A 27,159-nucleotide genomic window follows, 5' to 3' on the forward strand; every position below is an offset into this window, starting at 1 on the left:
CATGATATAACAAAGATGGGAGGGAGTATTGTCTTGAGCGGCTTGCCACGTCAGCAAACTAAAAAATTGGGTCAAACGAAACATTTATTGATGTTTTGAACGTTTGAAAATTGAGTTAGCCTAATCAAATCAAGCAGTTATGTTGAGCATTAGGCTCTGGCAACCATAGAATTTGTGAATTTACATTGTGGATCTCATCATTGCTCAAAAAAAAAAAAAGAATTTAATATCTTCGCATCTCTTGTTAGGATTCGAGGTTGACTTGTTTCAAGTTGAATTAGTGGATAAGTCACACCTGACAATTTTTTTTAGATAATTACATATAAATTTTAAAAAAATTGATTAATTTAAAATATATTTCAGAATATTAAATTTTATGAATTTAAAACTTCAACTTTTATTTTAATAATTTCATTGTGATGATTTGTAACTTATTTTTTTAAATTTAAATAGAAAAATAAATTTATTTATTTCTCAACTATATTAAAATTTAAAAAATAAATTATAAATTTATTATAATAAAATTATAAATTAATAGTTGAACTTTTAAATTGTTAGAATTTAACGACTTAATTTAAATTAATTAATTTTTTTATGACCTATCTGATTTTTTTTTTTCCAAGCACATGGTGTTCCATGTTTGGCTCACCCTAGTCGTGAGAACTTAACAAACTTAAACTAATCGAGGTAATAACATGACAAGCATCATAAAAGTGCGTGTCCCTACTCCCTAGCCAGTTATGTTGTTGTATTTTTCAAGATTCGAATTAGAAACTTCTGGTTAAGGTGAAACATCTCTAACCAGCAACTGTGGTTTGACATCTTATTTTCATTTAAAGATTTTTTTTTGTCTTTTTTTTTTTTAAATTTAAGCGGCAAGAAGGATGTAGAAGGGAAGGAGGATAAAGATGATGATGGTGACAGAGTATGGGGGTCTGCATTCTCTGACCAAACCACCGTCTGTGCTCTCCACCGTGCACAACCTCACCCTCTCCCACGATTTCTCCAAACTAGTGCTTTGAAAATTCTTCCAATTCAATTTCAAATATTTTACATGTTACTAGGATTTAAAAAAAAATCATTTTTTTGAATATGGATAAATTTTGAAGGTTATTTTATTTTTAAACGGTTTTAATAATTTAACTACTTTTATATTTGATTTTAATAAAATAGTTAGAAGTGTTCTATATTTAGTATAAAAGGAGTACGATTTATTGAAATTTTTATATATACACAACACATATTATTGAATTAAACAACCATTCTGACCCCTTTTGGCCAACACGTGGTCGGTGCTACATAAGAGCCAGGGTCAATGAACAAAAATTTCTCCCTTCAATTTTATACACAGGAGATTGGACAAACGTTTTAACCGCAAAAATTTAGCTACTTCTATTAATTTTGTTAACAATTTACATTATTTTGGGAAAAGCTTACATTTATATATTTAAGATATTTATTTTCAATTAAATCAAAATGTTTATATCTTTTCTAGATTATTTAATTTATAGTAATAATTTTTGTTATTAATATTATTAACATATTAAAATACATATTTTTTGATTTTTTTTGTTCATAAATAATATTGCCATTGCTTAAAACGATGAGTAACAAGCCGGTTCAGGCAACTAAAGCCAAATCGAGAAAATAAAGCAACAGCAAACAAAAAACAACCAACCCTAAGTCTGGAAGTTGGGGTAGAAGCGTCCACAGATGGCCTTGAAGTATTGGCACTTGGCAGCATCATAGACTAGAAGTATCAGGAACATATACATATTTTAATTTAATTAAATAAAAATATATTAAATATATACAGCTTTATACACAAATTTCACCCAACTAGTTTTTTTTTTTTTTTTCAAAATTATCCCAAGAATTATTGGACACTCACTCATAATCTTTTTCCATTTAATTAATTAAATGTTAAGTGATTGTGGGCATTGTTGTAGGAAAGTGATTAATGCAAGAGATAATTTGAAGATGGATTAAATGATAATTTAAATCCTAATATTTGAATACTAAATTTGGCTTTTATACATTCTTAATTCTAAATAATTAAATTTAAATTGATCTTACTCTACCATTAAATTAAAGTAAACTAGTAAGTGGTGAGTCCAGGTGACTTGTTTCCCTCCCTTCTTCCCCTTCTCTCTTCAAATTTGGTTTAGACAATACAAATTTAAATTATTATTATATATTTTTTAAAATAAAAATTTATAAAATAATTTTAATATTTTTTATTTTTAATATGGTCTAGATTTAATTTAAAAAGTTTAATTTAATATTAAAATTTTTATAATTAATGTATAAGTATTCGAATATACTCTACACAATTTAGATTAACACCGAATTAAATTTAAATTATATAAAATACATTTATATAGTCAATATATATTAATTATAAAAATTTTAATATTAGATTATATCTTTTAAATTAAATTTAGACCATATTAAAAATATAAAATTTATTAAAGTTATTTCATAATTTTTATTTTAATAAACATAATATATAATAAAAATTTAAATCTCAACTATCCAATTAAATTTAGAGTTGATCACATTGATGAGCATATGGTGCCCAAACCGGATCCTGAATAGCGTAAAGCAAAAACAGTCTGCATCTGGGGTCTCCATCGCGGCAAGTCGCCGGAATCACGTGGGCACCTATGGAAGACACAAGGCGCCGAGAATAACAGACAAGAGAAACTCAGTTTCTAAATACTCAGTTTCTAAATAGAGAAACTGAGGGAATAAACAGTATGGGAAGGAAGACAGCAGAACACATTAGCGTTCAAGAGATTTCCCTCACAACAAGAAGAGGCTCTGTAGATGGGGGAAATCAGAGAAAGGCCCAAGCGTTGGTTCTGAGAGTTATCGCTTAGTGTCTGTGAGACTGCAAGCGCAAGCGCAAGCACAAACCCGATCAAACACGTACGAGATATTTCTCTTCCTTTTCCGTCTCTAGAATCTCATTTTTCACCGCCTTAAAATGCTCCATCGCTCTCGAAATAAATATTTCTTTTCCGCCTGCCACAATATTTGGCATCAATTTATTATTTGGGATATTGGGAAGCTATATATAGGCGACTCGATGAAGTATTTCAAACACGCAGGTAAATATTCCTCTTCCACCGGCCACGTCTTTGGCGCTCACCTTAACTCGGCGGATTTGACTTCTCCTCATTTCCTGATCTTTTCTTTTTTTTTTTTAACTTTTTATTTCAACCGTTAAATATATTTTTAAATAATTAAGATTTAAAATATAACTAATTCAATCTAAATTAAAATTTAAAATTATAATTTAAAATAGAAAATTAATTTTATAAAACATTAAATATCAATCATTTAAATATAAATTTTATAATTGAGATGAAAAATGAAAAGAAATTAGAGAGAAGTCAAGTCCGACAATTACCATCTCCTTTGCTGCACCCAAGCATTTCCCATGGAGCACATGTAAGGGGAGCAAGGGTGAGATTATTTTAAATTTAATTATTAAGAATTGAAAATATATTAAAAATAAATTTAGGGTTCGTATTATCTTGGCCCAATCATTTAGAATCTTCGACATCATTTAACCCTTGGAAAATTGTCCTGAAAAAAGACAAAACAAACCATTGAAAATGGTTCTATAAAAAGGATTGAAGGAAGTGCAACTACAAGGGACTTGCAAAGATTTTGTTACAACAGGAATACAAATTTGAGCGGATTTTCACTAAAGGGAATACGCACACGTGGGACCATACACTAATAATTAATTAATATATATTTCAGCATTACTTCCTTTGTTTTTTATTATAAGAAAAACGTTCTTATGCTGCCTTATTTTCTTGTAAGCAAACTTACAAAATTTAAAAACATCTATCATAGTTTTCTCAAATTATCCCTCCCGAAATCAAAGTTCATTTTTATAAGATAAACTTGTTTCATTTATTATAAAAATAATTGAATCTAAATTTTTAATTGCAAACATGATCATTATAGTTAACCAGTTCCCTTAAATGATATAATTTTATTGTATACCAAGAAACAATGTCGGAGTTTAATTAAGCGAGGCATAATGGTATATGTCATTGAATTAGTGATAGGGACTCATAAATCTTGACACATGCTTCCACTGAGTACTACGGAGACTGTATGTCATTGTACTAAAATCTGCTCGTCGCCTTACCACCACAAATATGTCATGAATCATGTTTACTAATTATTATAATAGATAGATTGATTCAATAAAATTAGAGACAAAGGTACATAAGGACTTCACGAAACAAAAGCATCTATCAACCTTGACTTTCCCTACGCATAACACAAACTTATGTGTCAGACGCAAATTAAACCAAACGGCTCCAAGAAAATTTTTTGTCACAGGGGAATTAGTCCGACTTTTCCATGGCACTAGAGGTCAATTGTGGGCGGCCACTCACAATCACAATGACAATACCTCGCTCGGACAACTCTTCTGGACACCGGGAAAGCAGGAAAATAAACCTGTCCAGTGTGCACCGCCAAGCCACACTGGTCTTACGGTAATTTCACATTTATATATATATGCAGGTTGGTCAAAACGATAATGATCATGCTTTGAACGAAGCAAGCAGTGTGTGGCTGGCCTCTGGGCGAAGCTAGCGCAGACAGCTCCATCAAGTGGAGAAGAAAGAAAGGATCTGTCAAACATGAAAAGTCGAAAACTTTGAACGCAGCATCACAGAAAAACTGCTTCCCGAGGAAAACCAGAACGTTTAGCGAACGATTCCAGAGGGGGAATCATCATAAATCGTACGCTCGATTCGACCTTCCTGGTTCAGTTCAGCCACTCGGAGCCTCAGATAGAAACTGGCGTGATGGTGAAGTCGGCTTGAAGATAATACCACTGGGGGACCCCAGCCTTCCCAAATACTGTCCGAATCTGCTGAATCGTACCAATCTGAGAGACCCTTTAAAGGCATAAATCCACTGAGGTACAAAAGCATATACTTCCGTTTATTAGCCCCTTTCAAAAGATTACTTGAGTGTTTCTTTCGGGTTCCTGGCTGGGTCGCTGATAACCGAACTGCAAGGACGGTTTTGCTCAGTTTGATTTTGAATCTTGGAATTTGCTTTTTTGAGTATTGTGTCGGGAGTGGCTTCTGTGTCTTAATCATAATTAGGTGAATGTGACACCCGAGTCGGCGGGATGTTATATGTGGTTAGGGTTTTCATGTACTGCAAGCAAAAGCCATGTGGCTGATGTCTAATTTATGCAGCAAGGTTCGATAGAAAGAGGTTTGGGTTTTAGATTTTGGGGTTCGATTGTAGAGATCTGAATCTAGTAAACGAATTTAGAACTTGGGGGTGCCTTTTTCCTTCTTTTTCTGTAAGGATATTGAAGCTTGGTTTTGTAGCGTGTTTTCTGGCCGTAGGCTGCTTCATTTTAGCGGTGGTTTTCAAAAATGGCGAATCGGTGGTGGGCTGGTAACGTGGCAATGAGACCTAAAGATCCCTTGATGTCTTCTTCATCACTTCATCTGAGAAATCCGCAAGATGACCGTGGCGGATTGAATCAACTCGGGCCGAGACGAGAGCAAGACTTCCTGGAAAACACCAACAATATCACGACACCGACCCATAGCAGCAACAGCAACACTAACGCCAACACAAACACAACTTCGCATAGCCAGAACGTCGACGACGACGAGAGCCGACATAATGGCCGCGAGGCTGATGACCAAAACCCAGGTAGCCACGACGTTGCCGAGCCGGGAAGCAGTGGCCGACGTCCCCGAGGCCGACCGCCTGGGTCGAAGAACAAGCCGAAGGCACCGGTCGTTGTAACCAAAGAGAGTCCCAACGCCCTCCGGAGCCACGTGCTGGAAATCTCCAGCGGCAGCGATGTTGCCGAGAGCCTCTCCACCTTCGCGAACCGGAGGCACCGTGGGGTGTCGGTGCTTAGCGGAAGTGGCATTGTGACCAACGTCACGCTCCGGCATCCGGCGGCCCCAGGTGGGGTTATCACACTAAATGGAAGGTTCGAGATTCTGTCACTATCCGGAGCGTTTTTGCCGGCCCCTTCGCCGCCCGGGGCCACTGGACTGACAGTGTATCTAGCCGGCGGGCAGGGGCAGGTTGTTGGTGGAAATGTGGTGGGTTCACTAGTAGCATCGGGTCCTGTATTGGTGATTGCAGCCACATTCGCTAATGCCACTTATGAAAGATTGCCACTTGAGGACGAGCCATCGGGGGAAGAAGTTGAAGTACAAGCACAGCAACAATCAGGAGTAAACTCTGGAACTTCTGGGCTTTCAGCATCTCAAGCTATGAATGAACAGGTTTCAATGCCTATGTTCAATAATATGAACCCAAATTTGCTACCAGGTAATGATCAGATGCCACACGATGTGTTCTGGGGGCCTCCTGCTCGCCAACCTCCTTACTGAAAGAGACTTGTGCAGTATGTTGAAAAGGTTTCTTGAAAGCACAGCATAGCTAGCAAGGTTAGGGATTTTGTGTTCATTTGTTTTGTTGTTTCTGATAGTCTTGAAAGATGTTTTTTTATTCTGAACTCTTCTGTACTTGTTTCTTGCTTCCTTCTAATCTACTGTTTCATTTCTAGTAGAGCTTCATCAACTTATTATTGTGTTGCAAGTGTTAAAAAGATTAGGTAATGAGGATTGAATCTACATAAATATATGAAGACATTTATGGTAAGCACACTGAGTTGTTGAACTTAATTTATGTTCAAGGAATAAAGATCAATTGGCGGTGTTTGAGAGGTTATATGGTATGAGTACTAGTCTGTGTACTGCGATAGAGAAGCTTAACGTCAAAAACTTTTTGCACATATCTTAGGCAATGCAATGTAATGAGCCACCATCTATATTTAGCATAGTGTGTGATGCCAAATTTGGACTGTATCAGTATGATCAGTGATGGTCTAGTGGATACCATCTATATTGCTAAATTATGATTTAGACTTTATCATTCTCAAGCTTCATGCTATCCTAGACAGTACGGGAAGCAGAAGCATTGGCCATTTTGGCTGCTATTTCTTTCAAGAGGCTTGGGCGAAAATCCAGTTTGCTGCTAGGTGGTTTTTCTTTTCTAGGAGCGTACTGCCCGATATATTGTTGAGCCGTAGGATTAGCTACATGGTTTTCTTACAAACGCTTGATATGTCATCTGTGTGATCCAACAAATCTGAGCTTTCTTGGTCACTAGACTCTGATTAAATACGATTAATTCGAAGGGTTAGAATTTAGATAAAAGAAGCGAAAGGCTGATTGAAAATAATAATTTGGAGGGGGAAAAGTATGTAGTGTTTATATTTTATATCGTTCTCTCCTGTGATGAATGACTCTTGATGATTTCATAGATTTGCATTTTTTATTTTACATTTTAAAGGGAAGTTCATAGAGTTGTCGAGCGTTTTTTTTCTTATAGTTCGTCAGCTTCATGGCTTTCTCTCGTCTTTAGTCGAAGCTTGTTTGCAAACAGAAAATTTCGTCTGATGATTAATCGGGTCCGGTGAAATAGGATGTCTTTTGCATGCTAGTTAGCCAGTATATATAGCAGTATTGATATCCCTTTTCTTTATTTAATGTTTATCAACCGATCTTGGTCAGTTTTTTTGTAGATTTGATTTGTTTGGAACAGTTTTTTTTCATTTAAATTAAGAGCACATTTGAATTCTATTTTTAAACAATTTTTGTTTTTTTTAAAAAACTTAATGAGCTGAGTGTTTTGAATTTAATTGTTTCTAAAATAGATTTTATTTTTTGTTTTTAAAAATAAAAAAATCATCTTACAGCCAATTTCGTTTTATTTTTGTTGTTTCCAAGTTATATTACATTTATTATTTGAAAATTGTAGTCACCATAATAATTATTATCATTGTGACCATTAACTGTGATGATTTTAACTTTGAAATTATTTTTAAGTTAATACGATCAAATTTTTTTTTGTTTCAAAAGCAATTTTAAAAATTAATTAAAAATATTTTTTATAAATAAAAAATAAAACACAGCCAAACATGTTTTCAATCACTACATTTTTGTGATTAATAGTTAAAAATTTAATATGATTTATACAAGCCATCTCAATTGCATGCATCTTTGTGTCTCACTGTAATATTTGGCTAATAGAATGAAAAGGGTTTTGGAGGTGGAAGAGGTTAGAGATTTAGAATAAAATAAAATAGATTAAAAAATTGCCAGTTGAGATTAAAATAAAATAATTTGTCATGTTTTGATTGGGAGAGGGGAAAAAAAGTGAGTACGGAGTACTTGGGTTTGGAACTTCGGGTACACTGTGTTCTTCCTGGCCTGGGTACGAAACAAGAATTAGGATCCATTCGTAAAGACATTTAGCCCTGACTTTGTTTTTTTAATACAATTGCCTATGGTTTATGGATCTAATGGGCATAATAAAGCTCTTTCAACAAATATTATTCACAGTTGCATGCTAAAATTTAAATTTGAGATTACTAATTAAGTTAGCACAATTTTTTATTAGTTGGATTATATACTCGTTTATTCGTGTGTATTTTTGACAATGAAAACATACATGCTGTCTTCATTTTCCTATAATTTTTATTTTTTTTATTTAACCATGCAAATTGTGTTCGGTGGCAATGTAATTTTTGTAAGCAACTTTTGGGCAAGGTGTGTGTATATTTGTGTGTGATTTTTTTTAATAATATCAATATGACTTTAATACCCTATTTTTGTTCATATTTCTGTGTTCTTACACTTTTAACTATTTTTTTCAACCAACTATACATTTACCTAGTTTGAAAGGATTAAAAAGGCTAATTATAAGAAATTTGTATTGTTAAAATATTAAAAACATATAACTACTTAAGATCATCCTAAGATTAAAATCAATCAATCTTAATTACTTTTAATTCCCTTCGTATATAATATATCTGCGCAATATGATTAATAGGACTATAAGAGCATTTGGGAAAGAAAAAATTTAATGCTATGAAATTTTTTGCAAATTGTTTTATATTTTAAACCAATACTAGCCGGTAGAAATTTTCATCTATTATGGATTAGACAGAGCATGGAGATATTATTAGTTTGTTTACAAATTGTCGCGGCCATGTATGTTATGTAACTCATTTCATTCTGGCGAACAAACTACACTATTAATAGAATGAATAATGTGATTTATTTATTGAAATTTCATACGATATACATCATTCATGTATCAAATAAGATTGAATAGAATAATATGATTGAATAGAGTAATATGATACCACGTGTTAGGTTTAATATCTCAATTTATGTGAACAAATATAATAAACAAAGATCTGTGTGTGTATTTGAAGAATTCATAATCACTAGAAATAGCTTGATTATTTCAAGTATAGACAGATACATAATCTATTGGACTCTTATAGTTTTCAGAGAGTACAGAGATAGTAGAGTAAATGAAAGCAATTGTATGTTTTGTGGTTATTGATTGATTGGCTTATGTAGACATGATCAGTAACTGCTATATTAAATAAATAAATTAATTATATTTTATTATTTCTGACTCAGTTAATTAAGAAAGAGTGAATAACTGAGAGCTATTGGGTTGTAGATTGAGCCTTTATATATTGGGTTCACTTGTGTGGTTCATTTATTACAGTTCATACAAGATTATAAAGATCAATCTGTTTGGACTTATTAATTAATATAAATTCATATATAAATATTCCAACATCATGTTCACTAATTTCGGAATCCAGCAAAAAGATTTAGTTTGAAAAGAATGGCAAAGACTCGAAATATCATGAACTAAGTGGTATTGACGAATGAGATCATGAAGGCTTTGAAACCTCCAAAGATTTTCTCTAGTAGCAATTAAGCTGTTACAGATTACAGAATACAGACAAGCTTTGGAAAATTATACTGTTTGAGGAATCTTGAACATCCTCTATTTTGATCGGAGCTTTTGCGTGTTTTGCCTCAGAGAAATGCTTTCCATTTAAATAAGGATAAACAACAAAATAATGAGTCATCAAAACTGAAGTTATCATGGAAGAAGCAAATTCAATCAAACTCATAGCATTGAAATCTAGGTTATCTGGGCTGCTTAAATTGATAATTTATTAAATTGGTACATTGATCAGTTCAATAAAATGATTTGTTCATAATTGATCTAATCATGATCTGATAATGAATTTAATAACTAACTCTTGATTCAATGCTTTAATTGATTTAAAAACTAGTTTAAATTTTAATACCTTAATCAAGCAATAATAGCATTATTGTTACATGGAAGATGAGGTAATGTAAGGTAAAAGATTTTAAATTAACAATGTTATCATAGTTGAAGAATATGTTACAACTCTAAATTCATTTAAATATGAGTGAGCATCAGTTGGTTCAATTTAATTTAGTGCCAAAATACACAAAACCAATCAACTGAAAAATACTTAAAATGGACCAATTGAATTAGGATTGAATTGAACTTTAAAGATTCGAATCAGTTATTTAATTTGGTTTTGAATTTTATATTGAGCTGTTGGACCTATGTCATTGATTTTCATCTGCTATATTTTTTTTATAACAAAACTAATAAAAACATATACATATACATATACATGTATAAATGAGATTAAGTCGATATTGTGAATTATGGATTGTCTTCTCAAGGCGATAAAGTCACACACACACACAGACTCATAAACAAATTGTGGAGGACTAAAATGTGAAAATACTTGATAGATATAAATTTGAAAAAAAAAACTATCTAAATTACGCACCTTTTAGGGTTTTAGAGTTAAATTGTTTATAGATTTATATTTTTGGATTATAAAAAGAATAAAATAAAGTAATAAACTCTCTCTCTCTCTCTGTGTATACATAATTTGTAAATTAATAATATGTATATGTATATATATATATATGTATGTATATGAATGGTAATTCGATCGGTTCAATTTATTCAATTTTAACATTTATGATCGAGTCAAAGTGTTCAACCAAATTTTTTTAAAAAAAATTAAATTAAACCGAATAACCAAATAGATTGAACTTCTTTTAATTTTTGGTTTTGGTTTAATTTTGCTCACACCTGTATTGAAACCGCATAATGATGTTTATATAAAAGCTGGATCATTCAAACGTCCACTCGAAACACGCAAAAAGGTCTCAGGACATAACAAAATATAAACAATATAAAAAAGAAGAAGAAGCGAGGATAAGGCAAGCTGCTTACAAAGAAGGAACCTGATTCAGATAAAAAGTGATGGAGAGCATCAAAGAAAAGCGGGAAAAATTGATACTGAATGCCGATATTCTCAGGAATTCTTGCATTGAGCACCTTTTTTTTTAAGGGAAAATGACAATAAATAACCTGCTAAGAACATTAATCTCAATTACAGATTGTGAAATTTTAAAATTAGAGTTAAGGACCATGGTCCTTAATTGTGATAAAAAAATATAATTTGTGAGGTGGGATTCACTAATGCGATTTGGAAATTCACTAATTTAACTTGAGAAAGTTACTAATGTATATTGTGAAAACATGAAATCCCACTTGAAAATAAAATGTTTAACAAAAAGCGTCACTTAAAAATTCACTAACTAGACTTGAAAAAATTTCTAACGTATATTGTGAAAAAATGAAACCCCACTTGAGAATCATTAATAAAAAGTGACTTATCCAAATTAGTATTTTTTATTAAACAATCGATTCCCAAGTAAAGTTTCATGTTTTTACAATATACGTTAGAAATTTTTTCAAGTCTAGTTAGTGAATTTTCAAGTGACACTTTTTGTTAAACATTTCATTTCCAAATGAGTTTTTATATTTTCACAATATACGTTACAAATTTTTTCAAGTTGGGTTAGTGAATTCCTAAGTGGCAATAATAAATCTCACCTCACAATTACATTCTTTTAATTACAATTAAGGACCATGGTTTTTAACTAGGGTTTCAAAATTTCATGGTCTGTAATTGAAATTAATGTTCTTAGCAGGTCCTTAATTATTATTCTCCCTTTTTTTATTGGGCACGGCTGTTTTTTTCAATTAAAATTTTGAAATGCAATTAGATATTAAATAAATATAGACACCTCTTTTAATTAAAATTTAAATTTTGATTCATTGTATGATGAGAGACTAGCTTCTATAGTTCTATTGTTAGATTCAATTGTTATTGTATTATATGTTTTTTTACTATCCATATAAAGTATAAAATATGTCTTGTTTAAGATAAATTTTATATTTATATTTATACAATAAAGAGTCAACTGTTGTCTATCACATATTAATAATAAAAAAAATTAAATAATTAAATTTTATAATTAGTATTATTAATGATGTTAAAAAATTCGTTATTTTAATTACCAACTACAAAAATTAAATTGACATTTTAAGCTTTTATTAAAAATCTCTATTTTATTTTCTAATTAAACTTTTTAAAATTATCCGTACGATCAAATGTGGGACTTCTTTGTTTATGATTAAAAATATGTAACTTTTAAATGATTAGAGATTTTATAAAAAGATTAAAATATTACATATTTGATTATAATAATAAAAAATAGTTATTGTATAATAATTTTAAAATTTTATGGCATGTTGAAAGATATGTGTTTATTCAGTTATTTTAAAATTTTATAAAAATTTTAATCAAAAGATTTTTTATAAATTTTTTGCATGTTTCCGTATCCTTTTCTTATGACATTCTCGTATCAGATTATTCAAATCTGTTAAAAGTAAAACCAAAAATCATAGGTTTCAGTTCTTGACTCCTTGTTGTTCTCTCTCTTGCCGCTCTCTCGTCTCTTACTTCCTCACTCGCTCATCTCTCGCCGCGCAGTCTCCTCCCGACGTCGTCTCTTCTCTCCGGCCTCGCTCTCACTCTCAGCTTGAACCCACTTTCGTGCTCCAGCTTGTTCATCATCTTCGGTGAGGTTTCTCTCTTTCACTGTCACTCACTCTCAGCTTCGTCTTTGTTCCATGTTGATTGCTCTAAGAAGTCTGTTCTATTAGTTAGGAGGGAAGATATAACGGTTTCTGTTAATAATGACAAACATAATTGGCTAGTCATATGTGAGAATATCGGGTTATAATAAATACCAGAAGTGTACTGATATTAAACGTCTTGATTCCTTCACGTATCCCTATTCCACGTTATCGTCTTCATCTCGCAGAATTGGGTTCGATCATCTGCTTGTTCATCTGATTTGGTAGACGGAGATGTTCATCTGAATTAAGTCCTTTAGCATTCAAATTTTAAATGGGTCTTCTAGTGATTTTCTTTTGCAAATTTAAATTAAAACTATGATCATTTACTTTGTAAATAAATTTTAAATGGGTCTTTGACTTTCATCCACAGCAAGTCTTTCTTGTTACTGTAAGGCAATTAAGTAGTCTTGAAATTTCAACTTGTCCTTAAATTGATGAGTTGTGTCACAGTACGGCAACTTAATTGGGTTAAACTACGGCATGAAATGTCACCGGTTTGGTTTAGTAATGGGAAAAGGTGCCAAATCATCTGCATTAGTTTAAATAGGAATATGTGAATGCCTCCGTTTCCATTTGGGAGTTTGGTACACAATGATATTCTTGGTTTTGTAATTGCATAAAGGGTCAGGGACAGAAATTATAAGATAAGAATAACTAGTTTCACATATTCTTTCAATAAGTAGAGTACGAAAGATATAGGAGGCTTGCAGAATCTTGAGCAAGGTTTCTGGAGAGGATGTTTACTGATCCCAAGCCCTAGCATGAAAATTGAAACTACTCAATCTTTTACCGTTGTTTGATGTTACCAATACTCTCTGGCATTTACTTTTTTGAGCAAAACCTTTTCATTTTTTTGTTCTTTTGGTATAGATTTTTATGAAGTGATCTTCACTTTTTTAATTGTAAATTTACTATCATGTTTATGCTTTATCCGGGTTGAATAAATTTTCGGAAAGAAATTGTGCTATATTTGGTTCTTTCATGTTTATGTTAGATGGAAAGTGATTCGAAGACGTGGTATGACGCAATAGCTAAAGCTTTCACCCGAGGATATGAAATTCCATGCATAACTAATGGTTTATTTAGTGTTAAAAAACTAAAGCGAAAGATAGATTGCGGAGTATGCATCGTGAATTTTTTTTACTCTTGCAACACGCTGGTTTTGGGTGGAATGCAGAAAAAACATTGTTACTTCAAGTGAAGAAGCTTGTAATTTGATTACCTTTAATTTATTTATAACCTTTTGTGAAATATTTCTTAGTTCCTCAGTTCAAGAAATTCATTTAAAAAATACGGGTTTTCTGTTTTTTTTGGTTCTCAGATGTGTCTAATGGCTGTCTTATCCTAATTATGTACATGATGGCAATTATGTAAATTTCACAAGACGCAATCAGTCTTCCTTCTCATCATCTTGTGCAGCTCTCTCCTCCCAGTTGGAAAATACACATGGAATAAGACGGTGTTTCAAGATAGCTCCTCCCTACCAGCTTTGAAGTTGAGCATAAAGACACACAGAAGAAGACAGTGCTTCAGCATAGCTCCTCAATATCCCAGGTTTGTTTCTCTTGATTCTACTGAAGTGGGCTGCTAGGTTTTTCTAATTGGCTTTGCTCTTTTATATCTTGTTTGGGCGTGACTATTCCGTGAACTTAGATATTGAGTTTTGGGTTTAGGATTCTTTGTTTGTGATGTTGACCTCCTTTCAAAAAATTCATTTTTTGTAGAACTCGCTTTTGCGAATCAATTTTTTACACATGATTTTTTTTTTTGTTTTTAAATGTGTTTTAAAAAAATGATTAATTTTTTTGAAACTTATTTGTGAAAAAATCTGTTTCAAGACCATGTAAGTAAAAATTAGAGTCAACGGGTCCCAAGTTTCTATATGTTTAATGTTTTTTTGTAGGCTATATCTGATTTTGGTGTGTTCTGAATATATATATATATATATATATAATATCCCCCTTCTTGTAGTCTCTGAGACTCGCTGAGTGCATGTTAATGAGTTAGAATATTGCCTTGTTCCTTTCAGATTGGTGTTCTTAAGAACATGGCTGCTGCTGGGGAAATTGGGGCTGCTGAATTCCTTCAGGTTTGCTTTTGTGCCTTTTATTTGAATTCACCCAGAGTTTCATATCATCATACAATATCCATTATTTTGTTGGGACTTTCTAGCACATTGTATGGCTGTAATAAAATTTTGTGGGTGGGTTTGTAAATTTCAGTTTCACTCGTGTTTCTCATTGACCAATTGATTAACATTCTATGGGTCTTGTGGAATTAATGCTATTGTGTTCGTTTGTTTTATGTATCAATGATTTCAGGGTACTTATAGACAAAGTCTGTTTTTTGTGAAGAAATCTCATCGGCAGAGGAGTAATTTGCTTTGGGGTACAGTTTGGAGAAGAGATCAAGTATGGGGTTCCACCGGAAGAGCCTTATCTTTGAGGTGCCACGCTCAAAAAAATCCCCAGGCTGTGGTTTCTGGGGGTGTTAGTAAATCTGTAGATGATCAATCTAGCTTGGTTGAGAAGCCTGCCATGGAAGTTATTCATTTTTACCGGGTTCCATTAATCCAAGAAGGTGCAGCTACTGAACTTCTCAAGGAGATTAAAACTAAAATCTCTGATCAGATAGTGGCATTGCAAACGGAGCAATGTTTCAACATTGGGATTAAAGCAAAACTTTCAAGTCAAAAACTTTCAGTACTTAAATGGCTTCTTCAAGAAACATATGAACCAGAAGCATTGGAATCTGAGAGCTTTCTTGAGAAAAGAGGGAAGGAAGGCTTCAGTGCTGTTATAATAGAGGTTGGCCCTAGGCTGTCATTTACCACAGCTTGGTCAACTAACGCTGTTGCAATCTGCCATGCATGTGGATTGACAGAGGTGACACGTTTGGAGCGTTCTAGGAGGTACTTGTTAATAACTCATGGTGATTTGGAAGATTTTCAAATCAATGAATTTGCAGCAATGGTGCATGATAGAATGACTGAATGTATTTACGCCCAAAAGCTAACATCTTTTGAGGCTAGTGTAGTTCCAGAGGAAGTTTGTTATATTCCCATCATGGAGAAGGGGCAAAAGGCATTAGAAGAAATCAATCAACAAATGGGTTTAGCTTTTGATGACCAGGATATACAATACTATACTAAACTTTTTAGAGAGGATATTCAGCGTGATCCAACTAATGTTGAATTGTTTGATATTGCACAATCCAACAGTGAGCATAGCAGGCACTGGTTTTTTACTGGAAAGATTATCATTGACGGGCAACTCATGGATAAGTCACTGATGCAGATTGTGAAAAGAACTTTACAAGTAAATCCAAATAACTCAGTTATTGGATTTAAGGATAACTCTAGCGCAATTAAGGGTTTCCCAGTGAAGCAGTTGCGACCAGTTTGGCCTGGGTCAACATCTCCATTAAACTTGACAGCATGTGATCTGGATATCTTATTTACAGCTGAAACCCATAACTTTCCATGTGCAGTTGCTCCTTATCCTGGTGCAGAGACAGGTGCAGGAGGTCGCATTAGGGATACACATGCCACTGGAAGGGGTTCTTTTGTCCAGGCAGCTACGGCAGGTTATTGTGTTGGGAATCTCAACATGCCTGAGTCTTATGCTCAATGGGAAGACTCATCATTTACATATCCTTCAAATCTTGCATCACCTTTGCAGATCCTCCTGGATTCTAGTAATGGTGCATCTGACTATGGCAACAAATTTGGAGAGCCTTTGATTCAAGGCTTTTGCAGGACTTTTGGAATGAGACTTCCTAGTGGGGAAAGGCGGGAATGGTTAAAACCAATTATGTTTAGTGGAGGCATTGGACAGATCGACCATATTCATATAACAAAAGGAGAGCCTGACATTGGAATGTTAGTTGTTAAGATTGGAGGCCCTGCTTATCGTATTGGTATGGGAGGTGGGGCAGCTTCTAGCATGGTCAGTGGCCAGAATGACGCAGAGCTTGATTTCAACGCCGTACAACGTGGGGATGCTGAGATGGCTCAAAAATTGTATCGTGTTGTTCGTGCTTGCATAGAGATGGGAGAGAAAAATCCAATTATTAGCATTCATGATCAGGGGGCTGGTGGGAATTGCAATGTTGTAAAGGAAATTATATACCCAAAGGGTGCTGAGATAGATATAAGAGCAGTTGTTGTTGGTGATCACACAATGTCTGTTCTAGAAATTTGGGGTGCAGAATACCAAGAGCAAGATGCAATCTTGGTGAGGCCTGAAAGTCGTAACCTTTTACAATCAATCTGTGATAGGGAAAAGTTACCAATGGCTGTGATTGGAACTATTAGTGGCAGCGGACGTGTTGTTTTAGTAGACACTTTAGCAACTCATAAGTGTCTATCAAGTGGACTTCCCCCTCCTCCCCCTGCTGTGGATCTTGAATTGGAGAAGGTACTTGGTGACATGCCTAAAAAATCTTTTAATTTTTCCCGAGTTGTTTATAAGCAAGATCCATTTGATCTAGCTCCAACGGTCATGGTAATGGATTCTTTGAAGAGGGTATTGCATTTGCCATCTGTTTGCTCAAAGCGCTTCTTGACAACAAAAGTTGATCGGTGTGTTACTGGTCTTGTTGCACAGCAGCAAACAGTTGGTCCTTTGCAAATTCCTCTTGCTGACGTTGCAGTTATTGCTCAGACTTTTACTGATGTGACTGGAGGTGCATGTGCCATTGGGGAGCAACCAATCAAAGGTTTGCTAGATCCTAAAGCAATGGCAAGGTTAGCTGTTGGAGAAGCACTCACAAATCTTGTGTGGGCAAAGGTCACTTCCCTTTCTGATGTTAAGGCAAGCGGTAATTGGATGTATGCTGCCAAGCTTGATGGGGAAGGAGCTTCCATGTACGATGCTGCTCTATCTTTGTCAGAAGCTATGATTGAACTTGGTATTGCTATTGATGGTGGGAAAGACAGCCTTTCTATGGCAGCTCATGCTGGAGGTGAAGTTGTTAAGGCTCCAGGAAACCTTGTAATTAGTGTTTATGTCACTTGTCCTGATATTACAAAAACAGTGACTCCTGATTTGAAACTTGAAGATGATGGCATTTTGCTTCATATTGATTTGGCAAAGGGAAAGCGAAGACTAGGTGGATCTGCTCTTGCCCAAGTGTTTGACCAAATTGGGGATCAATGTCCTGATCTTGATGATGTTCCTTACTTTAAAAGGGTCTTTGAGACTGTCCAAGATCTTCTTTTTGATGGATTGATCTCTGCTGGACATGACATAAGTGATGGGGGGTTGCTAGTTTGTGCTTTAGAGATGGCATTTGCTGGAAATTGTGGGTTTATTTTGGACTTGACATCAAAAGGAAATAGTCTTTTTGAAACCCTCTATGCAGAAGAACTTGGGTTGATTGTCGAGGTGAGCAAGAAAAATTTAGGTATTGTGCTAGGTAAGTTGAACAATGCTGGTGTTACTGGTGAGATTGTAGGACAAGTAACTGCTAGTTCTTTGATAGAAGTTAAGGTTGATGGGGTGACTTATTTGAAAGAAAGTACTTCTATCCTCAGGGATATGTGGGAAGAAACCAGTTTTCAGCTGGAAAAGTTCCAAAGGTTGGCATCTTGTGTTGACATGGAAAGAGAAGGATTAAAACATAGATGTGCACCTTCATGGAAATTGTCCTTTTCTCCTTCCTTCACTGACAAAAAGTACATGCTTGCAACTTCAAAACCAAAAGTTGCTGTGATCAGAGAAGAAGGAAGCAATGGAGATAGAGAAATGGCTGCAGCATTTTATGCTGCTGGTTTTGAACCATGGGATGTTACAATGTCAGACCTTCTTAATGGAGTGATCTCTTTGCAAGAGTTCCATGGGGCTGTTTTTGTTGGTGGATTTAGTTATGCAGACGTGCTTGATTCTGCCAAAGGATGGTCTGCTTGTATAAGATTTAATGAGCCTCTTATAAAGCAGTTTCAAGAGTTTTACAACCGTTCAGATACTTTCAGCCTTGGAGTTTGCAATGGGTGTCAACTAATGGCTTTGTTGGGATGGGTACCAGGCCCACAGGTTGGAGGAGTTCTTGGTGTTGGTGGGGACCTTTCACAACCAAGATTCATTCACAATGAGTCTGGGCGATTTGAGTGCCGCTTTACAAGTGTGACAATAAAGGACTCTCCGGCAATAATGTTTAAGGGCATGGAGGGTAGTACTCTTGGGGTGTGGGCTGCACATGGCGAGGGAAAAGCATATTTCCCAGATGAAGGTGTGCTAGATCGTATTGCTCATTCTGAGTTAGCTCCTCTAAGATATTGTGATGATGGCGGCAATCCAACAGAGAAATATCCTTTCAATGTAAATGGCTCTCCTTTAGGGGTTGCAGCTATTTGTTCTCCAGATGGACGACATCTTGCCATGATGCCTCATCCGGAGCGTTGCTTCTTAATGTGGCAGTTTCCATGGTATCCAAAGCAGTGGGATGTGGACAAAAAGGGGCCTAGTCCGTGGCTGCGCATGTTCCAGAATGCTAGAGAGTGGTGTTCATGAAATGGCTAGTTGTCACTTTTGGAGTTCGTTTTCCTTTGCTTTGGTTGTTAACTAATCCCTGTTATGCTTCAATAACTTTCTGACACATTGTTCAGCTGCTGAAAAGTGGGATTGGGGTTGCTCAGTTTTGAAGATATTTTATAGTCAACTGCAGTCTAGTTGAATTTATGGTCTTCTCTATTTATGAAACTCGTTGCTAGATATTTCAGTTTTCTTTCCTTGGGAAGTGAAAATAATATCTAATGTGATAAAATTTAGTTTTAACTATTTTGAGTTGCATGGCTTTCAAATATCTTGCAGGCATCTTTGAGAGAGACACATTTTACCTTGTTTCTCTTCTTATCTGTTTTCTTTTTCCTCGAAATAATATCTGAGCCAGTGTGGAAAAGTTTGTGTTGCCAAGTGCTCCCCATATGAGAAAGTTTCATACTTTCACGAAGTAGCATCATTTTATTAGTGGTCAAAATCGTAACAGTAGCACTTGGCCAAAGGAAAAACAGAAACAATAACTCCCTCTCCCTCCCCCCAAAACATATAGATGAGAAAAATAATGCCTCTCCACTTAACACTTTCATCACAGCTAGGCCTTGTCTTCATCTCCTTTTTGTAAAGTGTGCAACTCTCAATTTCCTTTTTTCATTTATTCATGCAAAAAAGCTTGGTTGATGATAGAGCACAATGGTGTTGTATAATCTATGTTGCCGATTCCATCTAGCATTGTTGTTATTGTTGTTGCATTTGTTCATGGAGTGTAAGCTAAGTGTAACATAAATGCATAATGTATTGCGGCTGTGATTCAACAATATATTGTTAAGTATCATATTAAATTATATTATATTATGTAATATTCCTTGACTAAGTTCACTATTAACATATTAACTAGTAAACGTTAAACTTTGTACTGTTACTGTCTGCATGAGGCAACCTACTTTGTAGAATAGAGTGGGAGTGAGGCGAGCTTTATGATGGTAAAATGGATGCCAAGGCAGCACTTGATGTTAATTCAATCTTATTGTCATTATGAGATAATCCACTTTGTAGAAAGGTACTGCACGTGCTAAACAGATTCTTTTAGTCCCAGTTTTGATAATGGAATTTTTTGATGCCAGCATTACAGTGTGACTTAGGAGTTAGGACCATGAATGATTGATGAATTGTCTTGATCCATTTCATGCTTGGAGCCTCTCTGTTGGATTAGGGTTGGATCAAATACCTGGTTATCCAACTGAAGAATATCAGGAAACTCTAAGGTCACCTGTCCTTCAGACGCTACCCTACTTCCTTGGTGAGAAAATAGATTAGCCAGTTGTGTGATAAATGTGTACTTGCTGCCAAGAAAATTCTAATGAGTGTGTTTTTCTGCTTGTAGAGGCTGGAGAACTACCACAACTGGCAGCACTGACAAGAGAGTTAGCCGTAACATTCCCAAAGATTATTTCCTCTTGCAAGTTACAACGGAGGATGTACCCATGCATCGTTCCAGGCTTCTAGCTCAAGAGGCCTTCCTAATTTTATAAATACAATTTTATTTAAGTTGGGCTTCAAAATTATAGAGTGGACCAATGCCGTTTGCAGCAATTGACATATTGGTTCTCTCCATCTATTAGTGCGACATTTAGTTAGTTTGAAAAAGAAAAAAAAAATTCTGCTTATGCCATGGATGCTGATTTCTTTCGCTCAATGAGCTATTCAACTTTGTAGCAAAAGCTCCAAGCAAAATGGATCGATGCCCTTTGAAGTGGCGTTAAAAGTTTTCCCTCAGAGGTTCACAATGCAACTTAGATGATGGAATGGAAGGACATCCATTTGCACTGAGGTAAACGGTCATTGTTGCTTTTTGAGTAATGGCATTTTGTTAGTGATGAATTGAGACCACCTCTTAATTCATACAGCAAATGAGCAAAGGCACCTGATTGATTACGGGAAAATTTCTTCCCTTTGTGGAGTAGAAGGAAGATCTTTTCCTTCGCAAATGCAAAAGAAGTTTAATTACTGTTTTCTGTTCTTGTTTTTTTTCTCCCAGTGCAATTTTACTTATGTCTTAAGTTATAATTTAAGCAAACAATTTCAACACATTTTGTCTTATAGTAAATGTTTTGCTACTAGTATTGTGTATTTCATCGCATGTTTCTTTATTCTTTTCTTTGTCGATGCTGGCTCTGTTTTTTTTTTGATAGAATGAATTTTATTGTAATAATTGTGATTTATGATCTCTTGAAGGGAATAGTCCAAAAGAAAAAGGAAAGATCTATTGAAGGGATGATAATCTGTTATCAATCATTACCGGCCACAATTTATCTGATTACGTAACTGGACAAAAGCTGAATCTTAGCACGACATTCGGTTGGTGACAGTGAATTTGAATCAATGGTAATTATATATGCACAATGTTGCGGAACTGATTTGTTTTTGTGTCTTTATTTTGGCATCAATATTGTTGGAGGATTATACAATGTTGATGCTTCTTTCACTTAAACAGGAAGAAGAAGCATCTCCCTCCTAGTATTAACAGTCCTAGTATTAACAGAGGATGAAAGGATTGACCTTGTCATCTTGATGTGTTTGCTGGCATATATTAACATTGTATTCTTACATTGACTAAAAATATTTAATTTCCTATCTATATTGGATTGTGTAAATTCGCTGGATGTATTTGCTTTCCTTTCAATATTAGCTCAGTCCGTTGCCTGTTTGGTCTCAATCCTCTCCTTGTCAGTCAATAAATAGTGACCTGACTTTGATTTGATCTCGATCTGAGATCTAGTTTGGGTCAATGAATTTCAGTTAATTTACTACTACCCTGTATATCGACTGTCCTGTGCATAGTGAATGCTAGCTATAACTTTGGACTATTTCCACTGAGGTAAGCCACATTGTTCTAGAAGCAAGGTGAGCCGTAGGATGGTAATATTGTGGTAATAAACTTGGTTTTTATGGAACATAGTGGCATAGCCTTATGAGGGTCTAAGCACATCTATATTCAAGTGCTCTGCCAATGCCCTTGTGGGGAGGTCTCTCTTTTGATCTTGCTCACTTTAAATTGTTAAGTTGGAGTGCTCTCTGATTTTGCAGTATAATTTCTCTAGTGTTGTTCTTGCTTACAAGTATACTTAAACATTAGCGTATACTGGATCGAGAGATCTAGTTTTTGTGAGCACCACAACAGATTTATTATGCTTGCTTCTTATTTATTTGTTTTATTTATTATTTTTGTCATAATATATTTAACACATTACATTTGTCACATAGGATGTATGGTAACTAAACTCATGACTACCAATTATTGTTACTTAACAATAATTGGTCATAAATAAAATAATTTGTCATAAATCTTATTCGAATGATTAAGACTTCTGACGTGAGATTTGAGGCTTGTAGTCCAGGATGTGCATGTGTGGGACCATAAGTGAACAAGCTTTAGCACATTTCAAGTAAATACAAAGTGCAACTTAAACTTGTGGGATGAGATTAAATATTTCTGCAAATGATAGTGATTTGGGTGACCAAACTGGGATAAAGCCAGCTCAAAAGAGAGGCGGCTTGCTTTCCTTGGATGGTAAAATGGTTGTTAAAACTCACAACAGAGCTCGATTTTAAGCAGTCTTATCATGCAAGGTACTTCACGTGATAAACAGATGTTTTAGTTCCAGGCTTGATATTTTAACCTTTTGAAATGGTTGGACTTAGGATCAAGGATGATTGATGAAAACCTGTTGGTCAATTCCTGATAGGAGCTTCTCCAATGAATTAAGGTCGGACTCATCAAATAAGTGGTCTTCCAACTGAAGAGCATCTGGCAAATCCAAATTCACCTGTCCTTCCAAGCCTTGGTACGCCGCAACACTTCCTTGGTGAGAAAGTAAAGAAGCTAGTTGATTATGATAAAGCTGCGTATTTGTTGCATCTTGCTGCCAAGAAAATTCTATCCCATCTATGTTTCTGCTTGTTGAGGCTTGAGAACTGCCACCACCAGAATTGGCAGCACAAACAGGAGAGTTGGCCATCAAATGACCAAGTTTATCTATTTCCTCTTGCAAGCTTGCAACCTGGATATAGCAGAATATTGAAAATTATTTCTCTACTTAAATTATGGTGTGATGTGATATAATAAGTTCTGGGGATGTACCTGTTGCTGCAGGGCAAAGACTTGAGCAACACAACCATATACAGGATCATGCATCCGAGCCAGCGCCTCATAAGACACGGTGGCAGCAGCATCACTCCTAGTCTGCACTGGTAGGTGTAGCAGTAACCTAGAGACATTACTAGCACCAAAAACCTTGTGCACTGCTGCAAAATGGGTTGCAGCCTGGTCATAAGAGAAGTAAGGAGCGAATATGCAGTCAGTAGTACACTTTCTCCTGAGGAACTTGCATGCTCCACATGAAGGGCTAAGCCCTGTCGTTGTCCTAACCTTGTACTTTTGCATGTCGACGGTTGTTTTTCAGTAGTATGAATATTGCCACTAGTTTGTTTAAGAACTCAAAGTTTACTCACTTTATAGTGATCACTTAGAAGGGTGAGTTCTTTTTTGTTGTTGTCTCCACAGGATATACTTTAGTTTAAATAGCTATTGTAGGCCTCTTTTGTGGCCTACATTGTCATTGTCATTTAGGGAAAACCTTTCCTCTTTTATGCCTCGAAATGAATGTTCTCTCTAATGTTTTACTGTTGACAGAATGCCAATTTGGGTTCAGAAACATGAGAAAAGGTAGGGAATAGATGTTGACAGGTGTGATGCATAAACTATTTCAGCTTCTTCTTACCTTATCTTGGGAAAATGTATCTTTCCACTGAACGAGATTTACATGCATGAATACATCTTGAAGATGCTTATCTGTACTCTGCAGAAAATAACAGCTCAAATGAAGGAAAGCCTCAAAATGATGACATGATAAAGTTCTTTTGTTTCCTTCTATCTTGTTTTTGGATTAGTTGCTGCTGAGCGGATCCAAGTTGTGTAAGTAACGGGTCCTGTGAAAGTTATCACAATCCACTCGATACATTTATTAATATATTTTTATGCTCTCAACCCAACTAAAGTTGCATGGTCGGTCCATGAGCTTGAATTATCGTGCATGCTTTGCTTAAACTAATTTTCTAACCTAGAGTGCATGGCTCATTGCGGCCTTTTGTCTGTATATTGATGTTCATTACTCAGTCAATCATTTGCGCGTTACATTCCTTCTCTCTCCTCCCCCCTTCTCTCTCTCCACACGCACATGTAAATGTCATTCTACGCTAATTCAGGTTTGGCTGTTGGCCACTTAACTTTGGTCTTTAGTGGTAAAATAACCATTGATATTCTCGAAGTGTTCATTTCTGACTCTTTCTGGCCACTAGCTCATAAAACATCCATCAGCAACAGTTCCAGGTTGCTGAACTTATTCCCTGACCTCCAATGCGGTTGTAGAACAGAAAGGTTTTGAAAGGTGAAATGAATTCATTAGAGACAGTGCCTGTCACACTTGATGAATTTCAGGTTTCTGTCATAGTCATGAAGGTGAACATTTCCTTTTCTTTTTTCTTTTCCGTTTAATTTGTTTTGTTGTGTTTGACACATGGAGGATGATGAGAAGGGGAAGGGTTATGAGATGGTGGATGTGAACTTTCGGCTTTCGAGTTTAACGATGGAAGTGTCTTTCTCTGTCATGCAACAATGATCATTCATTGTATCTCTAGAAGCAGTACTTCTCGTTATAGCTTGCCAGCTTCTAGCAAATACTCACTACGATTAATGCTCATGGACCTTATTTCGTGGTGTCGCTTTGTCATCTTGTGTAGCTAGCTATATTGGTACGTTATTCCTTTTTCTACGTGTCGAATCTACTTTCATCACCTACTTTTACTCTACTTTTGTTGTCTGTGACTCTCTGTTGCTCTGTATTCAAGAACTGTTTGCTTCTAAAGATGTGAATTAGGATCAGGATTTAGGAACTTCTTGCTTCCTAAATTCTCTCAGAAAATTTTAAAGTACTTTCCCCCTTCTACTTTATAAGATATTTTTTGAGAAAAATTGATATCCCAAAATATAAGACATATTAGTGAAAAGTATAAAATTTTATTAATGATAATTATTTTAATATTACCTATCATTATTTCATTCTTTAAATAAACCTCCTTCCCCCCTCTTATTAATAAAAGGTAGTTTTGAAAATTTATAAAAAAAATTAAAATTGTAAGCTACATATAATAAATTTTATTAGTATGAATAATATTATTAAAACATATTTTATAAATTGAGACATTGTGATTCCTTTGCCTGTCGGTATTTATATGTACTTTGTTCATTTAAATTTTTTAGGAAGAATTAATTTGAGATCTTATACAATACAATTAAATATTATAATATATATTAACAATTGTATATTATTATTATTTTGCTTAGTTATCAATTGATCTTGTGATATTTAAATATATTGTGTGAGATTATGTAATTCGTTTAATTTTTTTTATAATGTCTGGGGAAGAGAAACGATTTATCGAGAAGTAAAGAAATAGTGAAAAGTGGAAACTAACATGTACTTGTTTGGATAAAATATGAAAGATGAAGCTGAATTTTTGAAGTCCGTACGGTTTGCTTTTCGTGTGTGCTGTTGACATATAACAGTGTTTAGTGTTTAGTGTTGTGCATTATTTAGAGGTATTCGAAAAGGGTGGCGCTTGTAACTGGGTAAGGGTAATTTTTTGTATTTAAATATTTATTCTAGGGTCTGTGGATAATTTGAATTCGATATTGAATCATTTTTATTGCGGAACATTTGAAATGCATTATCTTGTCACCTCATTGTTAATGCGTGTAATGTCTATTTTGGTAAGGAGGTTTCATCATTTTTTAAATATTTTTTATAATAAAATATTGGTAAGAATCTGCTTTTTTTGTTTATGATATATGTAGACTCTAATGTTTTATTTAGATGAGGATAAAATATGATGACAAAATAGGAGAGAAAGTAACTTTTTTTTTCTATCAAAGAAAAAGTGAAAAGAAGGAAAAGTGGATAAAAAAATGGGGTGTGAAACCCATCATATTTTCTCTTCACAAATAAAGAGATTTTGGGAGAAAAATATTTATTCTACATCTGCCTTTTTATTCCTTTGCATAAGAGTCTTTGTTTCATCATCTTCTACCCCTCCATTTTTTGCTTAAAGACCTTAGTGCTCTAACTCACATTATATTTGCTACAATAATTTATTTGCTACATCATGATAAGTGACAATAATTATTATAAAAATAATTTAACACTGATTCACATACTTTTTTTGTTAAAAAATGTAAGGTATTTTTTGTGAGGTTGTATGTTAAAAAATATAACATATTTTTAGTTTTGAAAGTGTGATTATTACCTTTTTTTTAAAGTACCTTTATTAAATAAATTACTTTGTATTTATTTTAGGATGAAATGTCCTATTAAATAAGAATAAATATAAAAATATAGGGTTAGTTTGAAAATAAACAACTACTTTATTGAGGGTAAAATTTAGTTGAAAATGCCTTATAATTTTTAATATAAGGAGTGATTTTTATGATTATAAAAGTCTTTGGCTTAAAAATGAATCTGATATTGCTCTGTCTTACTGCTGTGCATGTCTTTTTCTTTTCTGCAAACTACATATTTTTATAAATGTGTGACTTTCATATATATTTTTATGATATTATTTATATATAATTTATATTTTATGTTTTAGTTTCATATGTTCA

At 34.3% G+C, this 27,159-nt stretch overlaps 3 protein-coding genes across 6 annotated transcripts; 2 read left to right on the forward strand and 1 right to left on the reverse strand.

Annotated features, from left to right (window-relative positions):
• The first annotated feature begins 4,481 nt into the window (after positions 1-4,481).
• LOC129301773 (AT-hook motif nuclear-localized protein 15-like) lies at positions 4,482-6,588 on the forward strand. Of its 2 annotated transcripts, none has more exons than XM_054940367.1 (2): positions 4,482-4,958; positions 5,400-6,588. In XM_054940367.1, exon 2 carries the CDS (start codon positions 5,430-5,432, stop codon positions 6,411-6,413), a length of 984 nt encoding a protein of 327 aa, XP_054796342.1. In that variant the 5' UTR covers positions 4,482-4,958; positions 5,400-5,429; the 3' UTR covers positions 6,414-6,588. The 2 variants fall into 2 exon arrangements, with proteins under 2 accessions (XP_054796342.1, XP_054796341.1); XM_054940366.1 differs by having other exon boundaries at positions 4,483-4,958; positions 5,382-6,588.
• A 6,127-nt stretch (positions 6,589-12,715) lies between these two features.
• Positions 12,716-19,747, forward strand: LOC129303687 (probable phosphoribosylformylglycinamidine synthase, chloroplastic/mitochondrial). 3 transcript variants are annotated; one of them, XM_054943164.1, is made up of 4 exons: positions 12,716-12,885; positions 14,267-14,499; positions 14,975-15,034; positions 15,267-19,747. In XM_054943164.1, the coding sequence occupies exons 3-4, from the start codon at positions 14,993-14,995 to the stop codon at positions 19,455-19,457; spliced, it is 4,233 nt and encodes a 1,410-aa protein (XP_054799139.1). In that variant the 5' UTR covers positions 12,716-12,885; positions 14,267-14,499; positions 14,975-14,992; the 3' UTR covers positions 19,458-19,747. The 3 variants fall into 3 exon arrangements, with proteins under 3 accessions (XP_054799139.1, XP_054799138.1, XP_054799140.1); XM_054943163.1 differs by having other exon boundaries at positions 14,365-14,499; XM_054943165.1 differs by having other exon boundaries at positions 14,379-14,499.
• A 2,961-nt stretch (positions 19,748-22,708) lies between these two features.
• LOC129303689 (LOB domain-containing protein 16-like) lies at positions 22,709-23,902 on the reverse strand. The gene is made up of 2 exons (XM_054943166.1): positions 23,584-23,902; positions 22,709-23,503 (listed from the first exon to the last, which is right to left on the reverse strand). The coding sequence occupies exons 1-2, from the start codon at positions 23,884-23,886 to the stop codon at positions 23,147-23,149; spliced, it is 660 nt and encodes a 219-aa protein (XP_054799141.1). The 5' UTR covers positions 23,887-23,902; the 3' UTR covers positions 22,709-23,146.
• Positions 23,903-27,159: the final 3,257 nt, after the last annotated feature.

The sequence above is a fragment of the Prosopis cineraria genome, unplaced genomic scaffold (assembly GCF_029017545.1).
Source record: "Prosopis cineraria cultivar Desert tree isolate PC_DT_omini unplaced genomic scaffold, ASM2901754v1 PC2, whole genome shotgun sequence".
Lineage (NCBI taxonomy): Eukaryota > Viridiplantae > Streptophyta > Magnoliopsida > Fabales > Fabaceae > Prosopis > Prosopis cineraria.